General features: G+C 33.2%; 1 protein-coding gene across 1 annotated transcript; it reads left to right on the top strand.

Annotated features, from left to right (window-relative positions):
- The first annotated feature begins 6,932 nt into the window (after positions 1-6,932).
- On the top strand, positions 6,933-24,200 carry LOC116776380 (solute carrier family 28 member 3-like). Its single transcript, XM_061525368.1, has 16 exons — positions 6,933-7,153; positions 14,353-14,465; positions 16,969-17,022; positions 17,119-17,305; positions 17,468-17,639; positions 17,950-18,074; positions 18,422-18,558; positions 19,079-19,168; positions 20,770-20,931; positions 21,317-21,410; positions 22,553-22,712; positions 22,908-23,119; positions 23,196-23,311; positions 23,382-23,501; positions 23,598-23,658; positions 23,768-24,200. The coding sequence occupies exons 2-16, from the start codon at positions 14,436-14,438 to the stop codon at positions 23,797-23,799; spliced, it is 1,752 nt and encodes a 583-aa protein (XP_061381352.1). The 5' UTR covers positions 6,933-7,153; positions 14,353-14,435; the 3' UTR covers positions 23,800-24,200.
- The last annotated feature ends 316 nt before the right edge of the window (positions 24,201-24,516 follow it).

The raw sequence follows: 24,516 nt of genomic DNA, 5'->3' as shown, positions 1-24,516 counted from the left end.
AGTACAACAAAGTCCATCCATCAAATAAACCTAGTATCCGCCGGTCATGAACATAAATAAGATATAATTTTTTGTTTTTATTTTACAAATTTTAGTTAGAAATTTTATTGTAATATAAAGGACAGTTCATAATCTTATCTGCGCGATAATTTTTAATGATGATTTATAAGAGGGATTTCTTTTCTGATAAACTTTTTCAAAAGTCAAAGCAAACTCAATCTCTTATTTGCAATCTTTAATGTTCGTAGCTGGAAATAGTTTCTAATGCTTAACGTTTAGAAATTCAAAAGTTTTCTGTAAATTTCGTCTGTCAAAAAGAAAAACCGATAATTCGAATGGTTAGCAACTTTACCGGTGACTAAAGTGATGGCCTCAGCTCAGCTCAAGAACTTAACTTTCATATTGATTGAGGAAATGGACATCTTTTCATGTATGGTACATAACTCATTATGAATGATATAATAGGGTTAGTGTTGCCCAAAATCGGTCTTGGTCTTGCAGTCTAGGTCTCTTATTCTTGCATTTTTGTAAGAACAAGACCAAGACCAAGACCGCATATTTTTAGCAAGGCCAAGACCAAGACTGACTGTGCAAGATTTAAACAAGAACAAGACCAAGCTTGCAAGACTCTTGCGTCTTGCAGTTAAGACTGCGGGTCGTTTCAGGGAGTAAGTACAGGCGTTCGGGGTAAACGCTTAGGGACTCTATATGACTCTATGAGATAAAAACTATATGATTTTTGTGGAAAATTGGACTATACGAATTACGAACACTAGGCACCATAAACAAACGTACATAGCGAATGAAAATATCCATTAAAAGAAAAAAGGGTGCATCCCTAGTTTAGTCCATCGGTATAGCGTGTGATAGTGAGCGGGGCCTTGTCGGCATCATCAAAGGTCAGGTATTAAACTCTCATAGAAATTGTGCAGCTATTCTGAAGTACAAGGTCAAGATACATGTGCGTCGGCTTCTATTGCGCATACAAACAGTCGTCGCCGCGCCGCACGCACAATATTTGACACCGTTTGATTGCCGTCACAGAGTACAAGTGTTCCAAAGTAATCGAATAACATAAAAACCGTGCAATAACATTTATGTACTGTTCAGGATCAGGAATATAATAATATATGAGAGTACTTTTTAAATAAATAAATTGATATATTGACTCTTGCATCACAATATATACGTGCAAACATTCATTAACATGTAAAATAAAGTCAAGTACTTTAAAATACAGTCAAGTTAATGTCATTAATTTGTTTTCTACATGTTTAAAATATGTTTTACTACATTGAAAATTATTAAATGAGAACGTTAATTAAGAAACAGACTGCCTCCCGCGGGACACAGTTGATAGCTCAGTTGGTTAGTTAGAGCATCGGCACTGATGGCTTAGGTCGTGAGTTCAAACCCCATCGGCGTCAGTTGATTTTTTGAATTTTTCATTAAATGTTTAGACAGTTATTAATTTGGTTGGTCTTTATCACACTTATATTAATTCAAGCTCTAAATGTACCTACTCTGTTGCCTTTTTCTAATATCTAAAGTAACGTTTAATAAATAGCGACAGGCTAATAGGTAATTGCGAGACTTGCGAGACTCTTGCTGCGAGAACAAGACCAAGAACAACACTGGGAGTGCAAGACCAAGACCAAGACTGGCCAAGTCTCGTCTTGTTCTTGCATTTGGGCAACACTAAGTAGGGTATATAGGTTACAGCGTTAGTACAAAAAAACTGTTACGATGACTTATTGGGGAAATTTTGAGACATGAAATAATAACAGAAGAACACAAAAACTATTTATTATTGAGCGTATTTTAAAATATTTTAACTCTGTAAGACGCAAACCTCTCTTTATATTAATGTTTTAGTAATAATTAGATACGTCTCTGAAAGTATACTGTTCTCACAGCTGTATACAAAACAGACTGCGTTGTTCCACGTTACTTTATCAAAACAAGGTTATTCAAGAGTAATAATTATAAAAAAATATCAATTTATATATAGGCTCTATAAAATAATATAATGAAGTCATTAATTATTTTGACATTTACGTCTCTGACAAATGACGTTTCAAAATGGCCGCTGAATCTATAGATACATGTGAGAGTATATTTAATCTGGTGAATGTGGCCTTGACGAAGGTTCCGTTCCCCATCTTCTCTTCAGCTGTCCTAAACTCCTTCATCCCCTATATGATGTCCTCCCCGTCCTTTAAATTCCGAATATTTCTTGTCGTTGGTGTTTGGTAACTTTAGTAGATTTATATGTAAATATATTAAAATCAATAGAATTAAGCTGTAACAAATTGTTTTATCTTTATATAATATTAGACTTAGTTTTATATTTTTATACAGTATGTACCTCCTATGTCTGCAGTTAATTGAATTTCTGTTGTCTTAGATCTAGTAACAAAGTTCCTAATTGTGACTTCAGTCGCGGCTGTAAAATTTTATTTCATTCAAAAGTTAATCCCGGATCGTGTCTCCTTCATTCTACACGACACTGGCAGAATATACTGTGCACGTCTTTGCACGGATGAAGGTCATATTTTAAACAAACATATTTTATCTGTGACGTCCAACTGAATAAATAAATACTTGAGGAATAAAATATAACATACAATTCTATGATTTGAAAAAAAAAAAAAGTTTAAACGTTGACAACTTCACGAGCAAGTATTGTCTTTAATTGTTTGTTTTATAATGTTGTGCTATTTATTGTTTTAATTTTAAATCATCGTGTGCGTGCGTCAGTAACATGCAAACAAAAATCAATTATTATTTATAAATCCTCACCACATGCCACGTAATCGTGGTGCAAACCAAGATACATAATTCTTAATCACAACAAGGAACTCTTTGTATGACAGAACGGAATTTGCTGTATTTTAATTAAATTATTTGAATCATTTTATAATAAAACGATTGATTTCTTTTTCCTATATCAGTGATACAATTTTTCTATAAATTAATTAGAGAGATATTCCCCGACTATTTCGTTCATTGTAAGTAGAAATTACACCGCAGATGATTAATGCCATAAAAGGCAATTGTCTTTTATCTGTCTTCGATCTTCATGAGAAATTTAAAATTTGATGCTTGAAAACTGTTAGGTTCCTTCGATGTTTTTAAAAAAGAAGGAAACGTTCCAGTCAATTTTTTAAATCTCTCCACAAAGTCTGAACTGTGAGTTGTCATTTGGCCAAAAAGTAAAAGCAAACTCTAAACACGACCGTGCCTGTAATTCGAATATACTAACATGTCGCAGGGTGAAATATTCCTGTACTTGAGATAGCACGGAAGTATCTTGGCATCTGCCTTAACCTAACACCAACGATTAAGATCCGAGGTATAATTACTTAATAAGTGGATCCTGTATACTAAGAATGTTCTTAAAAGTTGAAGTCAACGTGATAAGAATTCTATTGGGGATGAAAAATCTTGATGGATGTAAATTTCCTTGCATTGGCATCATCCCAAACAGCGACATTATAAAGCGTGAAATCAACACCATCTATCGGTGTGGACCGGAAAGTCTAAATTGCTTTTTTATGTTTTGCATTGATTGTGTTGGACATCTTGATTGTCATTACTAAATCAATTCACAGAACTAAATAAATCAATTCCTTATTATCATACGTTGTATGCAAACAGTGTACTAGTACTACTAGTCTAGTAGTCTTTTTACTACTTTAGTATTTCCCCCAAACCATTGATTACGTCTTGTAACCAGTAGGACAATTTTCCTTACTAAAGTTACCTTTTTATTTGTAATAGCAATAATACTTATCTTATACCTGATCGGATTTCAAATAAGAGAGCAAGAAAACATAAGAAAAATAACAAAAAAAATAATTACAATGGTTTTATAAAATTATAATATTTTTAGTTAATATTTTTAATGTATTAAGAATAGGTAAAATCAATATATAATTTTTTAATTTCTTCCAAGTAACTAGTACAATGTTGTGGAGCTCATTGTCACGTCTTCTGATACCATAGTCGAAACTCGAATCGTCACCGAACATCAAACGCACATTTCATCATCATCATCATCAGCCTATAGGAGCCCACTGCTGAGCAAAGGCCTCTTCTCACATGGAGAAGGTTACTGCATTAATCACCACGCTTGCTCAAGACGGCTTGGCGATTTCAATCTACCAATTTGAAATTATAAGATCAGGTTTCCTCACGGTTTTAACGCACACTTAACGTAAGTTAACGTTGTCAAACTTAATACGGGAAGTAACAAGTTTATGCTCAAAAACCTATATTAATATTGAGATTTAAGACTTTCGTTGGGATTAATTTAAATAAAACATATTTTGGGATTAAAACGGGCTTTTTATTATTATAAAATCACTTACACCCGACGTTTCGATTACTCTACAGCTACCGTGATCACCAGCAGACGAGATACCACCGTAAAACAATAAAATAAAGCATAGTAATTAAAAATTATAGGTTTTATATATATCAATACTATCACTATAAGATTTATGAATGAAAACACTGAAATCTCCATAACATTCGGTGTGACAATACAAAGTTATAGATAGCTTAAATGTTACAAACGTTTATACAAACATAAACAGACGATTATAAAGATCTTTGTTTTGCAAACAATATTATCGTACCACAGACGAAGGTGATACATTGTTTTATAAACAACATAACCTAAAAGTTGTAATAGAGGCTCTCAGTATGGGGTACAGGTGAAACCCAACACAACAAAGGTTACACTCTCGATTTGTTACAATTCTTTTTCACGCGTATCCACCCACTCTTCTCGATTTTTCTTTAAAACCCTTCCAACTCCCCTTTTTTTTCTGACATTTCTTTTCTTTTCTTTTTTTTTCATTTTTTTCCTCCAACCATGTTGCCAGAGACTAATATTACAATAATATTCTTTTTATAAAAAAAAATCGAATTAGTTATTTACAATGTTCAGATGGTCTTACAAATAAGTTTTAATGACAATAATATTATTTTAAATATAAATTATTGACATTAATTTTCCCTCGGATTTCATTATTTTATAAACAATATAACCTAAAAGTAAAGATCACGGTTTCACATCATAAAATTACACTGACGTCTGACAGTTACAAGAATTGTGACGTCTGACAGTTACAAGAATTGACATAGAATATGTCGTTAGATAATGCTCCGGAAGTGTGTTTAAATAAATCAACCAAGATGGCTCTTGAATTACCTGAATGTAAATAAAATTATGTGCTTTAATTCTTTATATTGGTAGATAATTGTGGATATTGTATAAAATGTAAATGACAACGTTTAAAATAAAAGTATTTACATTTGAAAGAATATTATACATACATGAATTTAAATAAGGGAGAACAAAATAGACTTCTACGTAAGGAATTCTGACAAATTCTTTACGTTGGCAGTTCTCCGCTGACAGTCGTTACCTGGTTATCGCTAACATAACACCACTATTATACTTCCATTTGTTTTCCATTTGAGTTAATCAATGAGGTAATCAATTAAATATTACATGTTATTAATTAATTTATTTATAATTCAAAGTTTAATTCGCCTATATATATTTATTTATATCTGTACTCGAAAAATCCTTAGATAACGAACAATCAATTTACGTTCAATCTTTTATAATTCATGTATAAAATATATAACAAAATTAAAAAAATCCCCCAAGCATTAATTGTGCCTCACTTTAAGAACTAATGATAAGACAAGAAGGTCGTACATAATTTGTAAAACAATTAATTTTCTGACTCAGTTCAATGGTTATAGTATAGTTGGCCTCCAAAAACCGACATGCCCAGGATATTACACCATAAAAACATATTTTTCCACCCTAAAACCGTTCTCACAATTCATACGAATTAGACCGGGACGGTTGCAAGTTAAACCAGGGTTCAAGACTCACAAAAATCGATTTATTTTCATGTTTAGCAAATATCTCTTTTTATATTTACTATGGGTTTACGCTATTTGTTTTCATTATTAATATTGTATATAATTAAATTCTCTAAAACTTCTATTTAACATCTTTTTTTTGTACAACTGGAAGTGTTTTCGAGAATGATACGAGTTCAACTGGTAGTCTCGATCAAAAACTTATAATATTAAGATAACAATTGCTTATGTTTAGCATTAATTACTTGATTATCTTTTTTTATTAACTTTACACTGGCCTTCAAAGAGGTTGAGGTTCTGCAATCGACTAAATTTGTTTTATTATTCCTTCAATGAAGGGCCGATTTTCAAAATTATTCTCATAACATAGGTAGTTAGTTATAGATGTCTTGTAATTGATAATGTGGGGGTAATTAGTAAATCTCTTGGTATAACAAGAACTAGCACTTTAACACTGAGTACAACGACTGGAGGAAGAAAAGAAGAGTGGAGTAGAAAAAAGAATATTGACAATCAAGTATTTTTTGCGTGAGTAACGACGACAGTCACAGTATATATAGTACATAAGAAATGTTAGTATATAAATGTTATTATTGTACCCCATTCTTACGTAAAAGTAGTCATAAAACATCACAAGCCTGAAAGGCAATTTAATTTGTATATAGCGATCACTAACAAGGCATTTACAATTGTCATTATAATTTTCCAAACAATACTTGTACTTGACTCTCTATTAACTATAACATATGTAAACAATGAACAAAAAAAAAAGAATTAAAGATAATTTTTACATGAATTGTATAGTATTATTAGATAGTTAAATGACGCTGAAATTTGTATGTAATGTGACTTATATTCTGTACAATTAAATTGTAATAACGAGATAATATCCAAAATAACACGTAAGGATATAACCTTAAGGTATTTTTTAAATAAACCGTCTCTTTTATAACAATATATATATAAATAATGTATGTATGTTTTATGTCGTGTTCCACTTTTCAGCTCAGTTGAAGCGTAAACATTGTTATTCAGTCACAGCCGATACAACCTCGCGTTTGCACGTCACATTAAGAATTGAGAATCGGCGTCTTGGCATCTGATTATGATAAATACTTAGTATTATTTATGAATTAAACCTCAAAAGGTTTTTATTTATGTATGTGAGTGATATATTTGTTAAATAATTCGCGTTTGAAATGTTACGAAGATAAACCTGTGTTTAATGTTGTCCAGCGTACAGGTGAGAGTTAGTTTACTTATTCAATCACCGTTTATTAACTTTTATAAATTCATGTTGTGTTTATTTTTTTACCGATTTAATGATAATAAATAGTAAATGGTTTGTCGTTAAATAAATTATGCATAGTTTATTGCTTTAATATAATTTTTGTTTACAAAGTTAGTGACCAGGGCATCGTTTTAAGCAGAAACTTCGTGTGTTAGGACACCATGTTTTTCTATTAGATTTATTTATACTTTTGAAACACCCCATGAGCTACTCAAATATTATATTAATACTAATTAAAATTACACATTCGTTTTTATAAAATTTACAAACACACTGATGAAAAAGTGAAGTTTAAAATAATATTATTTTAACTACTATTATTTATATCTACTATATGAAAGTTGTAAGAGCTGTGAATGTGTGTGTGTGTGTGCGTGCGTGGGTGCGTGCGTGCGTGCGTGTGTGAGTGTGTGTGTCTGTGTGCGAAGTTGATGTCTGTGAATTTAAAAGTTTCTCTGTCACCTCATAATTTAACGGACGTAGAAATTTCACTATCTCACGTTTACATTCGAATTGTATTTTAGTAATTTTTATTAATTATTTATTTTGTTATGAAGATGAATTGCTCGTTTGTCAAATTGTGTATTCGCAAATACTGTATTTGTTTGGGGAACGTGTAGCGTCAAATCAGTCCTTCTTTTTTGCAAGTTAATGGGGTCAAGTTTCCTTGGCGCCACGCCCAACAAGGATACAGTATGATAATATAGATTGAGCTAAGACAACATAGATATCATTAAGAAATTTTTTATGAAAATCATTCCCAGTGTTATTTTTCGGTACTACTATGTCTTAATGAACTAAATTTCCAAAACAGTTTTGGTAATCCACTAGTTATATGGTGAATATGAGGGTGCCGGGGAAGTCTCTGATCTAAGATAACCTCAAGATATTTAGTATTGGTTACTTTAGCTTTTAAAAATTTCATCGTTTTATTCCGCACTAAGTACTGATACGGCCCTAAAGAGAAAAAAAAATATGTCAAAGTATTTCTCGGTAAAATATTAATTCTTATATTTGGATAAGATATTCAAGATGTCAGAATAATAAAAAAATTACAATCCGAGGCTATTCCAGGCAACAATAGCAGAAAATCCGACACAAGGTAACAAACCTGGCAAGTACCAATGTGATCTTTTCCGAATCATATGTACTTTCTAAGAGTATTTAGACACCACTGACGGACGGTGAAGAAAAACATCGTGAGGAAACCTGGTCTTATAATTTCAAATTATAAGATTGAAATCGCCAACCCGTCTGGAGCAAGCGTGGTGATTAATCACATGGAGAAGGTTAGAGCATTAATCACCAGCTCAGCAGTGAGCTCCTATAGGCTGATGATGACACAAGATAGCCATTTTAAAAAAAAACAAAGTGCGAATATCTCGAAAACCGTGATAGTTTAACTGAGATCAAATTGTGATTTTCTGATCTCGAGCTCATCTAACTCCTATATCACTGGGACGCGTTCATTTTGGGACACCCTGTATAATTAAACGAAAAAATGCAAGGTAATATTATAGTTTTAAAATTCCATACAGTTTTCATGAGAAATATAGGTTTTTTTGATAAGTGACATATTATAATAATCAACAGAATACAAATATCATTCTGTATTTATTAAATATCCAAAAAATTTTAAAAATTTTAACTTAAAACAATTCAAGCGTCAAAACTGGCTATACAGAATAATATTGATGAGAATATTTATATTTGTACTCAAAATACATAAATAAATGAAAATGTATATAAAATAGAGCATAATTGTTTACGTGAAAAATTAGTTTTCTTTGCATAACCAATAGGTTTTTTATTTAGTACAGGATCACGTAACCTACAGTCGTGTCATACACATCACATTCTGGGTAACTTAATTATTATTTATAGTGTAAAAGTATATGTAGGTTATTGAATGAAAAACGGGAAACGCTCCGTATGTAGTTTGCCGATTGAAACTTGTGGTAAGCTTGGTGCTTCCATTAGTGATGCCGGATGCCGGTCTTGAATGTATTTATACAAAACCTTTAAGAAGCTACACTACCGCTCAAAAATTTTTGGTCATCTGCTATTTGTTTAAGTCACAATCAACACACTTTAAAGAGATCCATATTGGAAACGAAACTTCTCAGCATTCCATGGATTCAGCGTATGGGTACCGGGTGTATCGCCTTATAGAGAGAGGACCTTCAACAGTGCCTAGGACTGGCGACCCAGGTGCAGATTTAAAGGGTCCCTAACTAAAGCGCTTTAAACGCTCACCTCCACCGTCCAAGCTCCGCTCTCTACCTAAACATCATTCCATTGTTTGTATAACACCGAAAAATACTTATCTACAGCACACTCATAAACAGCTTAGTGTTATTTCCCGACTCCTGGTCATAAAAGCATATTAGAAGCGTTTTTGCCGGAAATTGTTGCAAGTTAAACATTGGGAAGATTTTGTTTTCATTTAGTTATCAAGAAACAAACACAAGCAGTATAAGGTATAACTACATTTCATTAAATTTTTGTGAAAATAAACTCAACATATAATGTCTTAGTAAGCCTAATTTTTCTTTACTAAATTACGTTCAGCAACTCTCAGCCTCAATGAGAGAGACTTCAAGTTGATTGGGGTCAAGAGTTAATGCTACTACTGAACCTGGTGGTGTTTTTAATTATATTTATTTAATAAAAGTGAGTTTTTATGTAACTCGCCTTCTAAAACTAATATATACTCTCATCTCTTCATATGATATAAGTAACAACGAAAAAAATGTAAAAGTTAGTCGATTATTTAAATTTATACAACACTTGGTAACCTTAGAAATAAAATTTTGCGTAATTTTAACTTACTAAACTATTATCATATTAATACTATTATCTGTTTTGAATCTTAAAGGTCGTTCGATAAATATTTCTTAATTTTTACGAAACTGCCTCCTAAACCTTTATGCATAGTTCCCGTTTTTAAGTTGCATGTAGTTTACTAAGTTATTTGACTAAACTGAATTGTCGTGTTCAAAGAAAGCAAACCAAGTAAATAAAATTATATTCATATCAGCGTATCAAAACGGCCATATTATATATTATATATATTACCTTTATAATAAGTTCTTACACGTTTTAAGGATATTAAATCATATATATCTTATCTCCAACACCTATCACGAATAAAGTTGTTTGTTTTTTGATATCAATTTCACTGTATACAACATGAAGTGTTTTTACCGCCATAAATAATATACATTTTATCTGCGCAATATACCCTATTTGCATTTATTCGGCGGTGAAATGAGGCAGTCAAATGAATACCAATCAAATAATTGTACCGGTAGTAATAGACATATATTTGATATAATTAAAATAATAGTCAAATAGCAAAAACTTCAACGTGGCAGAATTTTGCTTTAGACCATGGGTCACAAGGAAATTATTGTCAAAAGCTTCCATCGATCAGATATTTGCTTAAAGTAGTTCCAGGTCAAGGGTCACTCAAAAGACATTTCGGGTTCATCAGATTGTTCCAGAAAACGGACTGCTTTAACAAAAAAATTTGCCCAAATAAAACAAGTAAACAATAACGAAGATAGATTTATTACTACTAGAGGATCTTCCTTAAGGACCACCTTTTTTTGCCCTCAAAGGTGGCAAACAGGAAGAGGGTGGCTACAATCTCTATTGCATATTAGTAACGGAATAGAACTGCGGGTCTGTTGCCGGCCGAATGTAAAACAGGGGATCTCATGTATCTCAGCAGACGGACCATTGAGATTCTATATCTGCGTGGGAAGATGTGTAGGTACTTAGATTGTATATGCCGTCCAACTGTATTGCGAAGAGTGTTGCTGTCAAACCACAGGGGATCGGATTGCATCCAACTTTAGAACCTTTGAACGTTCTACACTATAAGGTTCAAGAATAGAATGAATTCAACTCTTTACGATACCTCAGGTTTTTTGGACATAAAGGATAGTCAATCATTAGGATATAGGCTGGCACACGGGGAGCCTGCTGGCCCTTGCCTCGAGGTCCTCGAGTCGGATAGCGTGCCGTACCATACTGGCACATGTCTAGAAGATTTTGCTATAAATCTACCTCGTATTGGAGCCGTTATCAGACGTCCAATACTGACAGGCCACGGACGGGGCGAAAGCATCACCGCAGAGTCTCCCTCCTTAGCGGTAAAGAGGAATTATGCTGGCTTTTTAATGGGTAGACTAGGCATTTTAGACCCGGGAGTCCCACATAACTACAGCTCATCATCTCCGGACTGAGTAGAATACAAAAATATTTTTTTTATCTTCACCAAAAACAAAAGATAGTCAATCATCGGATATTGGAGACCGTGTCTGTGGAATCAATACATAATACTTTGCAAACTCCCACTAGTACCGAAGAGAAACTTCAAAACTAGGACTTTTAGAAGAATTGGTTTCGTTTTTTCGACTGATATTTTCTAAAAATCAGGACCAGTAATGTTCGATTGTTGAGTCCAATAGGCAAAGAATCATATTTACGTAGAAAAAACTGATACATCTAAACTGAAACTCTGAACATCGAGTACGAGGGAGACAGAACGGCAATACAATCCCATTTTATTAATTTTTAACATATAGAACAAATACAGGAAAAGTCAAAATCAATATAATCAAATATCAATAGCAGTTTTCCAGTAATTAGGATAAGTGTCTTACAATTTGTCTATCAGTCTGTATGTTTGTCAAAACCTCTTTTCAAACAGATATAGAGACAAGAGGGTGAAATAAATCAGACGTCAAATTAAAAACAATCTTAGAGATATGACCAGTAACGCCATACGTTTTGTAGTCTCATACGAAGACTGAGATGACAAAGTTTAAACTTCCTCTGTTACCAGAATCACAATAGTTGTCTAAAGAGTCTTTACTCTAATCGTCTTAACGTTTTCGGAATTCGTAAATTTTATCCACACGCACAAAATAGATAAATAGATCAACATGAAATCAATTTCAAGTTTATTTATGTACAGTCCTATAATCATATCTATTGGTAGGTGAACTACCTATGTATAAAGACAGAACCTCTCATCATTCCACGGATTCAACGAGTGCCGGGTCCATCGTTGCAGGGAGAGGAGCTTCGACAGTGCCTGGGATTTGCGACCCAGGTGTAGGTTTAAGGGGCCCTATCTAACCCACGTTAAACGCTCACCACCGCCGTCCAAGCTCCTCTCTACTATAATTATATATATTGTATGAAAGTATAATCCTTACTAATAATTACAGCAATTTTAACGAATAAATGTCCTCTGTCTCAATTTATTTCTTTGTACCGGACTTATGCAAATAATATATGAAATAAAAAATTAATTGTTGATTAATTTTTGTTTGATCCGTAAAAAAAAATTCAGTCCAAAATTTCATTTATCGCAGAAGTCTATTGGCTATACCACATAGTTGAATTGATTAGAAGCGTATTAATTTTTGAGAAATAAAATGATAAAATTCAAATCAATGATTAAACGAGCTTCCCTAGTCAATTTAAGGACTATATTTTTTTAAATCCCACATCCGTGGCCAGATATAAGAATTTAAGATACATCCAAACCTTAATTTTACGTATGTCTTTTCGTTTGTTACGTTAAATAGTAACAAAAAATAAAAAATCGTGCGCATTGTTTCATTTTACCTAACAAGAGCATCAATTTAATATCGTGGTTAGTTTAATAATGCTTGCTAATGTTTAAAATTCAACTTCATGGTACCGTTAAGATAACTATTATGTTACTAACGTTAGTATTGTTTTACTAAGCAACTTCACAAAGGAGGCTAGCAATCTGACACATGTGTATTTTATTTCCAGAACCGCCTAATTTTCGTATACGTTAGTCTATATCAGCGTCTGAACAAATGTACCATATTTTAAGTGTATGTTTGTTTTTATGTTTGTGTCTATCTATCTCTGGAAGTACATGTCCGATTTAAGTAATTCTTCTTTTGTTGTACTTGGTGTTGTTCAACTTAGGGAGTACTGAAAGTTTCATAAAAATCGGCTCAGCAGTTTTCGGGAAGGATTTTGTGACGCCAATATAAATTATGGTCAGTTATAGATTCAGTGTCAGGATTATTACGTAGTCGTAACATTCCTTGGCATGCACGAGGATTATGCGTTTGTTTTAACATTTTATTGGGATCTAGCTCGTCGTATGCGAGGCGATATCAGGAAGCTCTGACCTCACCTACTTCACCCTATAATTTAAGTTAAAAAAATATAACAAAAAATATTTTAAAATACAATACTGACTACCAAATCTTACGAATAATTCATCGACGTTGGTAACTTTAGAAACAATGTAACAGTTTTGAAAACTAAAGGCTTCACAATCTCCTCCTTTGAGTCTATTAAAATACTACAATTTCCGTCTAAAATAAACTCACTTTGATAATTATACCAACTAAGTATTTATGGCAGTCGGTTCCTGCCCCAAAACCAAAGAAATAGGCTAATTAACAAACAGAAAAAATCTGTAAAACACCATCAAAAGAACTACAGCAAATTTAATCACCTCGAGTTGTCTCCAGACTTGAAATTGACAACGCGAAAAGAGGAAAACAAAAACATGACGTCACAACACCCAATTCCTATAAAATTCATAGAAAAATATCGTTTTTGACATTAAAAAAAATTTGATTTTTTCTAGTTTTACACCGTCCCATTAGGTACCAAAACTTACTTTACTATTAAAGAAACAGACAAGGACATCAAAAAATACTTAGTATATCAAAATGGCAATCTATTTAAGACAGATGTTATTTTTTATAGTTAACTTTTTAGTCCTGTTATATTCTTTGTGAAGACACTTACATGTATAAGTTTTTTACGTACAATTTTGAGGGTTTATTTTTGTAATTTTCTATGTACTATCTTCGTATAATTGTTTCGTATTAGAAGACTAATTAGTTGATTGATATTGAATAATGAATTTATCAACAAAACTTAATAAATTAAATAGAATTAATTTTAACTCTTAATCAGTTAATAACTAGAGTATTATCTTTTAATAATTAGAGTATACTATATATTATAACAAAGATATTGACAATTTAGGAGTCCGTTAAATTTTGCGAGTTACTAGCTATTAGTTTAGCTGTTCATTAAAATATTAGACTATATCCTTTCGTTTTACTTTTCAGGTCACAATCAAGTACAAACATAAGCTACTTCCTTGGGAAATGTTTTAGAAATCGTCAGTGCAGTTTTAAGAAGTGGCGGGATAATGGCGACTGATGAAACACGGAGGGATCCGGTGAGTTTGTTCAAAATATATTCTACTTGACCGAGTTTTAAAGCTAAATTACTTATATTTTTCATTATAAGATATATTTAACATATCAGTAATAAACATACAAAAAATCTTACACCTACCGGACGTAATTTAAATATATATATTACCTTATTAATATTAATTCAACGAGTACGTAATTTTTTAATGTATCTTAAGCAATGTTATAAAATTAATCTGTTAGTAATCTTACCATAAGTTTCCATACACTAAATATAGAGTACCTCTCGTTTTTTTATTCGTAAATTTTCCAACATGACAGCATTAACATAGGTTTATCAATGAAAAACAACACACGTGCCGTATTTAGTTTGAAAATGGAACCTCGATAATGGTAACTTTTTGCCTAAGAGCATTGTAGGTGGCGTGCTCGCAGTTGTTCATTGAGTATACAGTATTGATTTAATGAAGGCGTCGTATTTTCTCAGCTAACTTGGAAAAAAAAAAGATATTACTAATATCTGCTTTTGCACTTTTCTATAGATGATTGTAGTTTAATTTGCTCTTCATAAGTAATTGTTAACAATACTGTGTCCGATATAAAATGATACTTCTGTATCACAGCCAAAGCATTGATACTCGTAGTAAAACATATAAATATGTTTTGTAGTTTACGCCGTTAAAAACAAACAGACATAATTTGTTTTGATACATTATGAATGAAATTTTTAAAACATATCTATTTCTTTTTTTTGGTAAATAATATAAATGAGATATACATATTAATATTAATTATATAACGTAAGTATTACGAGCTCGCTATCGAACTCAATAGGTTCTTTGTAGATTTGTTCGCGGTAGAAGCGTAAGAGAGGTATAACAGTTAAATCTCCCTACAACCTATTAAAATACTTGGGCCTCTCCAGAACTAACATTAATTCATTCTTGGAACGTATTTCGAAGGCAGCCCTACTAGGTTCTTTTCAAATTTGGTTAGGTAGAGAGGAGCTTGGACGGTGGAGGTGAGCGTTTAACGCGTTAGATAGGGGCCCTTTAAGGCTTAACCTAAACCTGGGTTGCAAGTCCCAGGCACTGTTGAAGCTCCTCTCCCTGGAACGCAATGGACCCGGCACCCGCACGTTGAAGCCCTTGAATGCTGAGAAGTTTCGTCTCTTTAATATTTATGTCATTATTGTTCTTCGGAAATGAAAAACCTTAATGCAAGTCAAGTAATTATATAGTAAACATCACGTACACTGTTAAACCGCTCATAAAATCTTCAAGTAATCATTACGTGTTTGTTTTTATGAACTATAAATGTGTATGAAGGTGTACGTCGGTGATATATGTCTTAATGAAGACTGGAAAATCAATAACTTACAAAAAGGATGGTATATATACTATGTAAGGATATTATGTATAAATATATCAAACAAGGGACCTTTTTGTTCAGCTTTAATGTTTTAGAATTAATTTTATACAAAAATATCTGCCTGTATAGTTTTCATTAGTACATTAATTTCTTTCGTCGCCTCTAAGATTCGTTACACCGAGTAATTTTTTTCTTCAAAACTTCATGATCCATGAAATGTTCTTTAAAACTTTATTCGTATTATGTAGAATATTGGATAGGTGAAATTTAGGTTGTGGTAATAAAAATTAAATCATAGATAATAAAAAAAATACTATACTAAAAAGAAACAAATTTGCGCGTCTCAGAACGCTCGACAGAAGTGATAACTGAAACTATTAATTATAGGAATTGTGAAACTCGTAAAGATTTCAGGTTATTACGCAAATACAAAGACAATAAACCTCTCCTCTTTTCATGCATTCATCGTGCCGATGTCGGATCCGTCGCGTTGCAGCAAGAGGCATTTCAACAGCGCCTGGGACTTGCATCCCAGGTGTAGATTTAATAGTCCCTATCTAACGCGTTAAACGCTCGCCTCCACCGTCCAAGCTCCTCTCTCTATCTACCCAAATTCGAAACGAACCTACTAGGGCAGAATTCGAAGTATGTGCTAAGAATTAATTGGACTAGACTAAGATTTGAAGAAGGTTGCAAGTGACAATCTGTTTATGAACAAATTGCATATTACTCGAAATACATTTGCCGTATACGTGGGAGAAGGAGAAAACAGGCTCAGTGGTGTCGTAACGCGTTACGTTACGAAGCGGTTTAAACTCCCATAAGATGTTACCTCAAAATTAACAAGTTGTTAAAATAGTATCGATGTTTAGAACCTGAATAAGTCCGAAAATTTTAAAAATATATTACACATAATCTTAATATGTTATTCCAAAATGGGTACGACAACTTGATTGGCAAAGTTACTGGGACGCAATGTCTTGATTATCGCAGGACCAAATCGCTTGTCGGTGAATTGGACATTCTGTACCAGTTTTTTCAATTCTACTTTTAATATTTAGATCAACATTACTTGAATATAAAAAAGTAATTATAAATGTTAGTGGTAATGTGCGTAAGATAAAAACAAAAACATTAATTTATTTAATTTTCCAGAAAGCAGAAAAAATTGAAATGGATGTTCAGAAGAAGAACAGCAGTAATGGGACTGTACGTAAAAAAACTGTTTTTAAACAAAATTGAAGCAGAATATAAGCTTACCAGATAACGTGCGGAAATAAACGATTTATTTCATTCTTTTTCTAGATTAATCATGATCTCTTAGACTATGAACCGAACGGCTGGTTCGAGGTCACTCTGTCGAAGATGGGCCACTCCACCGAGGACTTCATACGGAACAACTTCTCCGCCATGAAGATCATATCTCTCTTCATTCTGAACGGACTCGTTATCGGCTTCTTCTTCGCGTGCATGTATTACTGGATGTATCACGGTGAGTACACCGGCCTGTATCCTTAACACTAGTTTGAATCGTCAAACTGCGGACGGAGAACTTTTCGACGATAGTATCGACGTAGGTTTATTAACGAGAAACCAGAAACTGTGAGTAAGTTCTCGAACTAAACTTAAATTATGTTTTATTTGTTCATTTCAGATAACAAGCCCTTAGAGCTGTGTAACGGCTTCGGCAGCCTCATAGCATTCCTGGGCATCATATATTTCTTCCTCATCTATTTCCAAGTCATAAAAAGATTCTTTGGGAAATGGTTCGAGAGGACTTTGTGGAACAGAATCAAGAATAGTTCTTCAAAGTTATGGAAGATACGGTAAGATTTGTTTTGTCCAATTAAATGCAATACACATCTCAGGAAACTCTAAGACATTATTGATGTTAATTTAAAGAATATATTTGTGACATTTTTGTGACGCAAAATTTAATTAAGTTTTCATAAGGCAACTTCTCGATGTGGTCTTGTTAGAATACTAGTTAAAATATATATATTTACTAAACCAATTCAAGTGATCACGATAGCTTAGATGTCTGAGAGATTTTTTTATTCACAAAAATCATTTTGAATTTTATTTACAAATAAGTTAAATTAAATTTAACAATTCCTGTATATATATCGTTTTCAGGCTGTTTAAGTGGTGTTTTTGTGCGACAATCTCGCTAGCTATAGCCCTCTTCTTGTATTGGGATACCAGAGACAATCCTCAGAGACTTCTGTCACTCCTCGGTCTTTGTGTTTTATTACTTTTAGGTAAGCGAATTATGTTATTTGAAAATGTTTGTTTTTGTCTAATTAATATAAATTTTAATAAGGTCTTTACTTCGTCCTGTATTAAATATAAATTCAAATATATAAGTATTTTTTATATATAAAAATACACTTAGATAATACATTATCTGCTATCTCCTTATTCCCACCCCTCCCTTTCCTCAACAACCAAACTTGGCAACGCATTGCGGATGTCCATGGTCGACGGTCACTACTGCCGAACAAGTAGGCCGTATTGTTTGCCACCTTTAGCATAAAAAAATCATTATCAATATTTAAATGTCTGATTAACTTAATATTTTTTTATTATATATGCATATTTTATATAGGTTTCTTATTTTCTCTACACCCTGGTCGGATAAATTGGCGGAGTGTGACAGTTGGTCTTTTCGTACAATTTTTATTTGGCCTAGTGTTCATACGATGGGAGGCGGGCAGGATGGCACTGCAATGTTTCTCCAACAAGGTTAGAATATCTGGTATATAGACATTAATATAGTTTGGTGAAATATTAAAAAAATAATCTTTGTACAATTTTTTTTTTTGACATTAAACAAATTAATTTTCTAAGCTGCATTTTAATTACAAACTTTTAAATTCAAATTTGTATAATTTAACCGTCCACTTTGCGTAATTTCGTCATACGACCTGTTTGTTAAATATATATATAAGGATTCATAAAATCGATTCAAGAGTTTTTAGTATGAGAATGTAATAAATATAACATTTAATGCCTATTAAGATATATTTAGACACTGATACATTTAGAATTTTACTATCAATCATCAACTGGTTGTCCTTAGTGGTTTCAAAGATTGTAAATCGTATACGACGATATAGATCTTGCAACTGAATCGCAATATTTCGAAGGTCGTAGCTTCAAATCCTTCTCGTGTAAATATTTTTTTTATTCTTTAACGTTAAAATTATCTAAATTTATATTATTTTATAATGTTTAATTTTTTTCATCCTCATTTATTTTTAAGGTGGCAACATTTTTATCCTACGGTGTAGAAGGTGCAGCCTTTGTCTTTGGAGACTTCCTTGTTAAACAGGAACAAGTATTTGCTTTTAACGTGAGTATTTCAATGCGATTTTATGTAACCATATTTATATTAGATATTAATTTAAAATAGTATAAAATACACACTAGATAATTTAGTTTACGAAATTTATTTATTACTTATTGCATGGAAAAATTACAAATTAGTATTTAGATCATTCAGCAATTAGTAGACTACCTACGCTTACATGGCCAATGATAGGAATAAAATAAAAATTACTTTGTCATATAATGTACTTTATATTCACCTTCCAAATTATTCAAGAATTTTTCACCATAACTTTTGCTGTATAACGTCTTAACTACAGGAGCGTCAACAATAAAATATTAAGATGTTAACAGTAAGGTGCTGTTTCACACAAGGATGTCTAAGAATGTCGGGAATTTTCATTTAAACAAAACTAAAATTTTCAAATACTTTGGTGGGTGCTGCAAAGTAACCGAAACGTCGGGAGTAAGGTGGTAGAGCCTAGCTGTGGTCAAGTTACTCTAGCTCGAACATGAGCTGGTAGTGTTTAATGGATGCATTTCGTCCGATGAGTAAGAAAGCCGGTTAGCCTTTCTTCTCCCTCTTCCCCAATCAAGGGTGGCAACGCATCCGCAAAAATATGGGAAAAAAACCACAAAAATCCCGTCCATGGGCGAAGCTAACTACCTCCACCAAGTAGGCCGCATGCTTGTTTGCCCCCTTTAGCATAAAAAAGAGTATGTAAAGGGTTTTTCAATAAGCACGTGTAGGTTCTGGAATGAAATTAAAAAAGCTGCATGTGAGGTTTTAACAAAAATATTTTTTTATCTAAAAGATCCATATACGCCATTAAGTATGGAGGACGACATCATTTACATGCCCGCCTCGGTTTCTCACAGTGGCACCGATCCGAGAGGCCAAATTTTCCATTACTCTCCGCATAGATTGGGCTGAATTTGAGCGATGGCTTGTGTTATGTTTGCCTTTAGGGCATTGGTGGATTATGGTTTATTTGCATAAACTTGCGAAATCAAAAAACCCTACAAATAAAGTCTAGATCTTGGGCCAGCTGAATCTTATACGGGTATACCTCTAAATCTCGCCGCAAATTTCGCCAAGTTGAAATTTTTGGAAGACGGATTCTTGTGCACGTCAAAGAATCGACTGTCTTGGGTTCTGCTGTACACTTTGATGGACCTCGGCGATATTCTCGGCTGATCTTGCATTTCTTATATTATTTTTTATATTGCATTTCTTATACATACGGGTATTGGCAGATCAATTTACGAACCAGTCGTTGCAAAATTTGGTCACCGAACGTTGAAGAGTCGACTGTGAAGTTCTACCACGTCTGCCGTAAAAGGACGTAATGCACGCAACGCTGGGACTAACGAACACTCATTTTGATAATAGATTTTTATCATGTGTACGCGCTGTTCAATCGTGTAACCTGCCATGGTGATTTGGCATAACTAACTGAATAATAAACAAAAGATTTGACACATGTCATCAAGACAAAATGGCCGCCACAGGCCAAAATCTACCCGCCCTTATTGGAAAACCCTTTGGTTTAAAATAATGAAAAAGCGCGTAGTAAATCCGAAAATATTAGTTTTATTTAAAGGTGCTGTTTGTTTTGGTTCCAGGCCCTCACAGTAATATTCTTCTTTAGTATGCTGGTTGAGGTTTTATTTTATTGGGGTGCTATGCAGTGGTTCTGTCTGAAATTGGGGGGAGTTCTGCAAGCCGCTACCGCTACCACAGTGTGCGAGAGCACCATCGCTGTTGGAAACGTCTTCCTTGGTATGGTGGGTAAAATAAGTATACTTTGGTAGATTACGAGAATAATTATCGTGTTGTAAAAATAAAGGAGATGGTATGTCATTCATAGTCTACAGACATTACAAATATTTTTTTTTATATTTTTTTTTTTGTATATTTTTGCACAGTCCATACCTTTTTTGTTTCTTCTATATTTTAAAGTCACTTGGTGAGAAGGCATCTTAGCATTATTTTATTTATTTTCATGCAAATAAAATAAATAAATGATGTGAGTTTTTTATTACATATAAAAACGAAACAGTTAAGGGTTTATTCAGCCGATATTTTTTTATAAATTTTTATGTCTTAAGATGCAAAATAAGTTTAATCATGTTGTAAAATATTTCATAACTAAATACTTTTCCGCTCCAGTCTGAGTCAGTTCTACTCATAAAACCCTACATTCCCGTACTGACGCCCTCAGAACTCCACGTTGTGATGTCGTCTGGATTCGCAACTGTTTCTGGTAAGTTTAAAATCAACAAAAGTACATCTCGCTTGTCCTGCCTCTATTCTACAGACAATAAACAAAAATCCGTATCAATTAATGCTGACACTCTATTGGTGTTTTTTAATGCAAACTCTTCAGCAGACTCGCACTAAATAAGAGAGATTTCTCAATAGATAGGTGTAAATTAAGATTTTTTTCGCAACACCAATAGTAATAACAGGTGGGCTGAAATGATAGTACGCCGGTGTAGTAAAAATGTTTTTATTTAATAAAATTTTATTTCTTCCTATAACCTCTTTATCGGAGCAAAATTTCTGTCCAGTAAGAATCCTTTTGCAGTCTTAGAACAGAAAAAATTCACCGAGAGGTAGTTCTAAAGTATAAGTTGAACGCGGAAGCAATTCGAGGGACTTTTTTGGCATTTTTAATGGTTTGTAACGGGATTGTTTTGATGAGACAACACGTGGTTGGTTGGTTTTTCTTTTAATTCAATCTAAATTTTTAGTTCGCGCGGCAGTCTCTTGGAACTGAGCTTTCGGATATTTATTTACGATATATTCAACATGTGCCATTAATGTCTTTGAGTGCTATAATAATGAACTTAAATTTTCGGCAATCCGTACTTATTTTGTTAGCTGTTCTCATCAACAGCATCGTTCATCCAATGCGTGCGTCAGCGTCGGTGTTTTCGTCTCGTCTAAATCTAGCAAAACCACCACTCAGCTTTGGATTTTCCAAGTGAGAAATCGTGACAATGTTTGTCAAGCCGAGCCTTGGTTTCACTACAGTTTTTTTGCCAATAAGCATACTAAAATAGTTGTTTGGAATAAAATTTACAATTCACAAATTATTGTGTGACACGAGCTGTCAAGTATATTCACGTTTATCTAACAAAGTTTAGGGCTTTCTGCACGACACTGGCAGAATATACTGTACACGTCTTTGCACGGATGAAGGCCATATTTTAAACAAACAACAAAGGTTAGGGCTAGGTAAAAATCAAATGGTTTTAACACTTGTAGTGCCATCTATACGTCAGCCTACGAACTTTTTAACAACACTATAGTATTAAAACATATTTATAAACACGTCTATTACTGTCGCAGTCTAAATCATTATTACAGAAAAGATTTGTAATTTGCAATTGCTCCTCGAAGGTACGATACTGGCTGCGTACATAAATTTTGGTGCTGAGCCGGCCCACCTGGTGACAGCGAGTGTAATGTCAGCGCCAGCCGCACTCTGCTTCTCCAAGCTGATGTATCCTGAGACGAGACGCTCTCTCACCACCGTAGACAACATACCACCCGTGGAAAGGTTACATTTTATTTATGTCATTATTTTAAAACTCTATACAGACATTTGATCTATCTCTACCTGAAAAATACAATTTTGAACTAACGAGTCTAAGACTTAAATTAGTCAACAAAATCGTGATTGATTATTTTTCGATGACCATATCCTATACTTACTTTAAACTTACTTGTTTATTGAGTAAATCTGTATTTAAAGACAGGATCAATCGGCGCTATCCGCAGCAACCCGTGGCGCAACCAATGGCATATCACTGATATTGAATATCATAGCGAATTTGGTGGCTTTCGTGGCCTTTATATCGTTCGTGAATGGCTTCCTCGGTTACTGCGGCGGATTGCTTGGCAACCCAGACATCAACTTGGAATGGATACTTGGCAAGATCTTCATACCATTGTGTTGGCTGATGGGTTAGTCTTAATTTCTACTAAGAAAAACTTTTTGTCACTGGATGGGTTTGCCTCATTTATTATTATGCCTTCGAAGGTGTCCCCTGGGAAGAATGCGAGCTGGTGGGATCTCTGATAGGTCTCAAGACTGTCGTCAACGAGTTTGTGGCGTACCAGCGGATGGGAGAAATGAAACGAGAGGGACTGCTGTCCGTGAGTGTCTCCTGATGTCATTAAGAATTCAACCATACACAGCGATAACTTAATCCAAACCCTCCCCCAGCCGCGGTCCGAGCTGATCGCGACCTACTCCCTGTGTGGCTTCACGAATCCTTCATCAGCTGGTATCATGATCGGAGCGATCTCCGCTATGGCTCCCAACCAGAGAGAGACACTATCCAGTGTAAGTGAAAATCGAACTCACATGTTCTAAAATTTATAAAAGATGACAATTAACGTTATCTCGTAAGGTATTTAAGATATTTTTTTATGACTTCAGTTGGCTCTGAGAGCGTTTTTCGCTGGATGCGCTATATGCTTCATGACTGCATGTATTGGAGGTAATGTGTACAAAGAAATAATAAATCTAATTCTTTTTCACGTATGTGGCATTTTAAAATTTTCTTTTTCTGTTTGTCTCAGTTTAAAAATTTATTATCTACATTCCAGGTATCCTTATGCCAGAAGATTCTTTCGTATGATATTATTGGGTCACATTTTGTTAAAGAGACATGTTTTTAACGTGACATTATATAACACGTAACACGGGGGAAAAAGTCAATAAGATATTGATATAGACAGATCATATCCAAATAAATACAAGTGCCATCAAATTCGAAGCTTTTAATGTTTTCAGTCGATACTTTTTTCCGCAATTATATAATTTTTGCGGATTACTTTCTGGTAACACTTAATTATTTCTTAATTAATAAGAATTTGAACTAACATTTATATGACAGAAATATTTCGTATATAAAACATGTTCATTACCAGCGATCTTGCACTTAGGAGGGACAATAAAATATTATTACTAATTTACTTATGACCTGTAAAATGAAAAGGTTAAAAATTGCTATTATTTGTTTATTTGTATATGATTATGAAGCTCTTTTTTTACCATAAACATACAACATACATATCTTACGTACCTACTATAGCCAAACAAAAATCTTTCTTATTTGTATCAAACAAAAATAATATTTTGGAATCTAATAAAAAACATACAAATCTCTCTGTAATTAACACTTGAATAGAATACAATACGATACGATTTTAATAATGGAAGTCTCATTTAATTTTTATAACTATTTAAGGAGATAATTGCTGGAATACAAATAAAAAATTATTAAAAATATGTAGGTACTTAGAAACTATAAGTATTAAGAAAAGCAAATCAAACACTGGCATTATATCTATCA

Source organism: Danaus plexippus, chromosome 28 (genome assembly GCF_018135715.1).
Source record: "Danaus plexippus chromosome 28, MEX_DaPlex, whole genome shotgun sequence".
Taxonomy (NCBI): Eukaryota; Metazoa; Arthropoda; class Insecta; order Lepidoptera; family Nymphalidae; genus Danaus; species Danaus plexippus.
The sequence above is the reverse complement of the archived record's forward strand: the minus strand, read 5'-3'. Positions and strand labels throughout refer to the sequence as shown.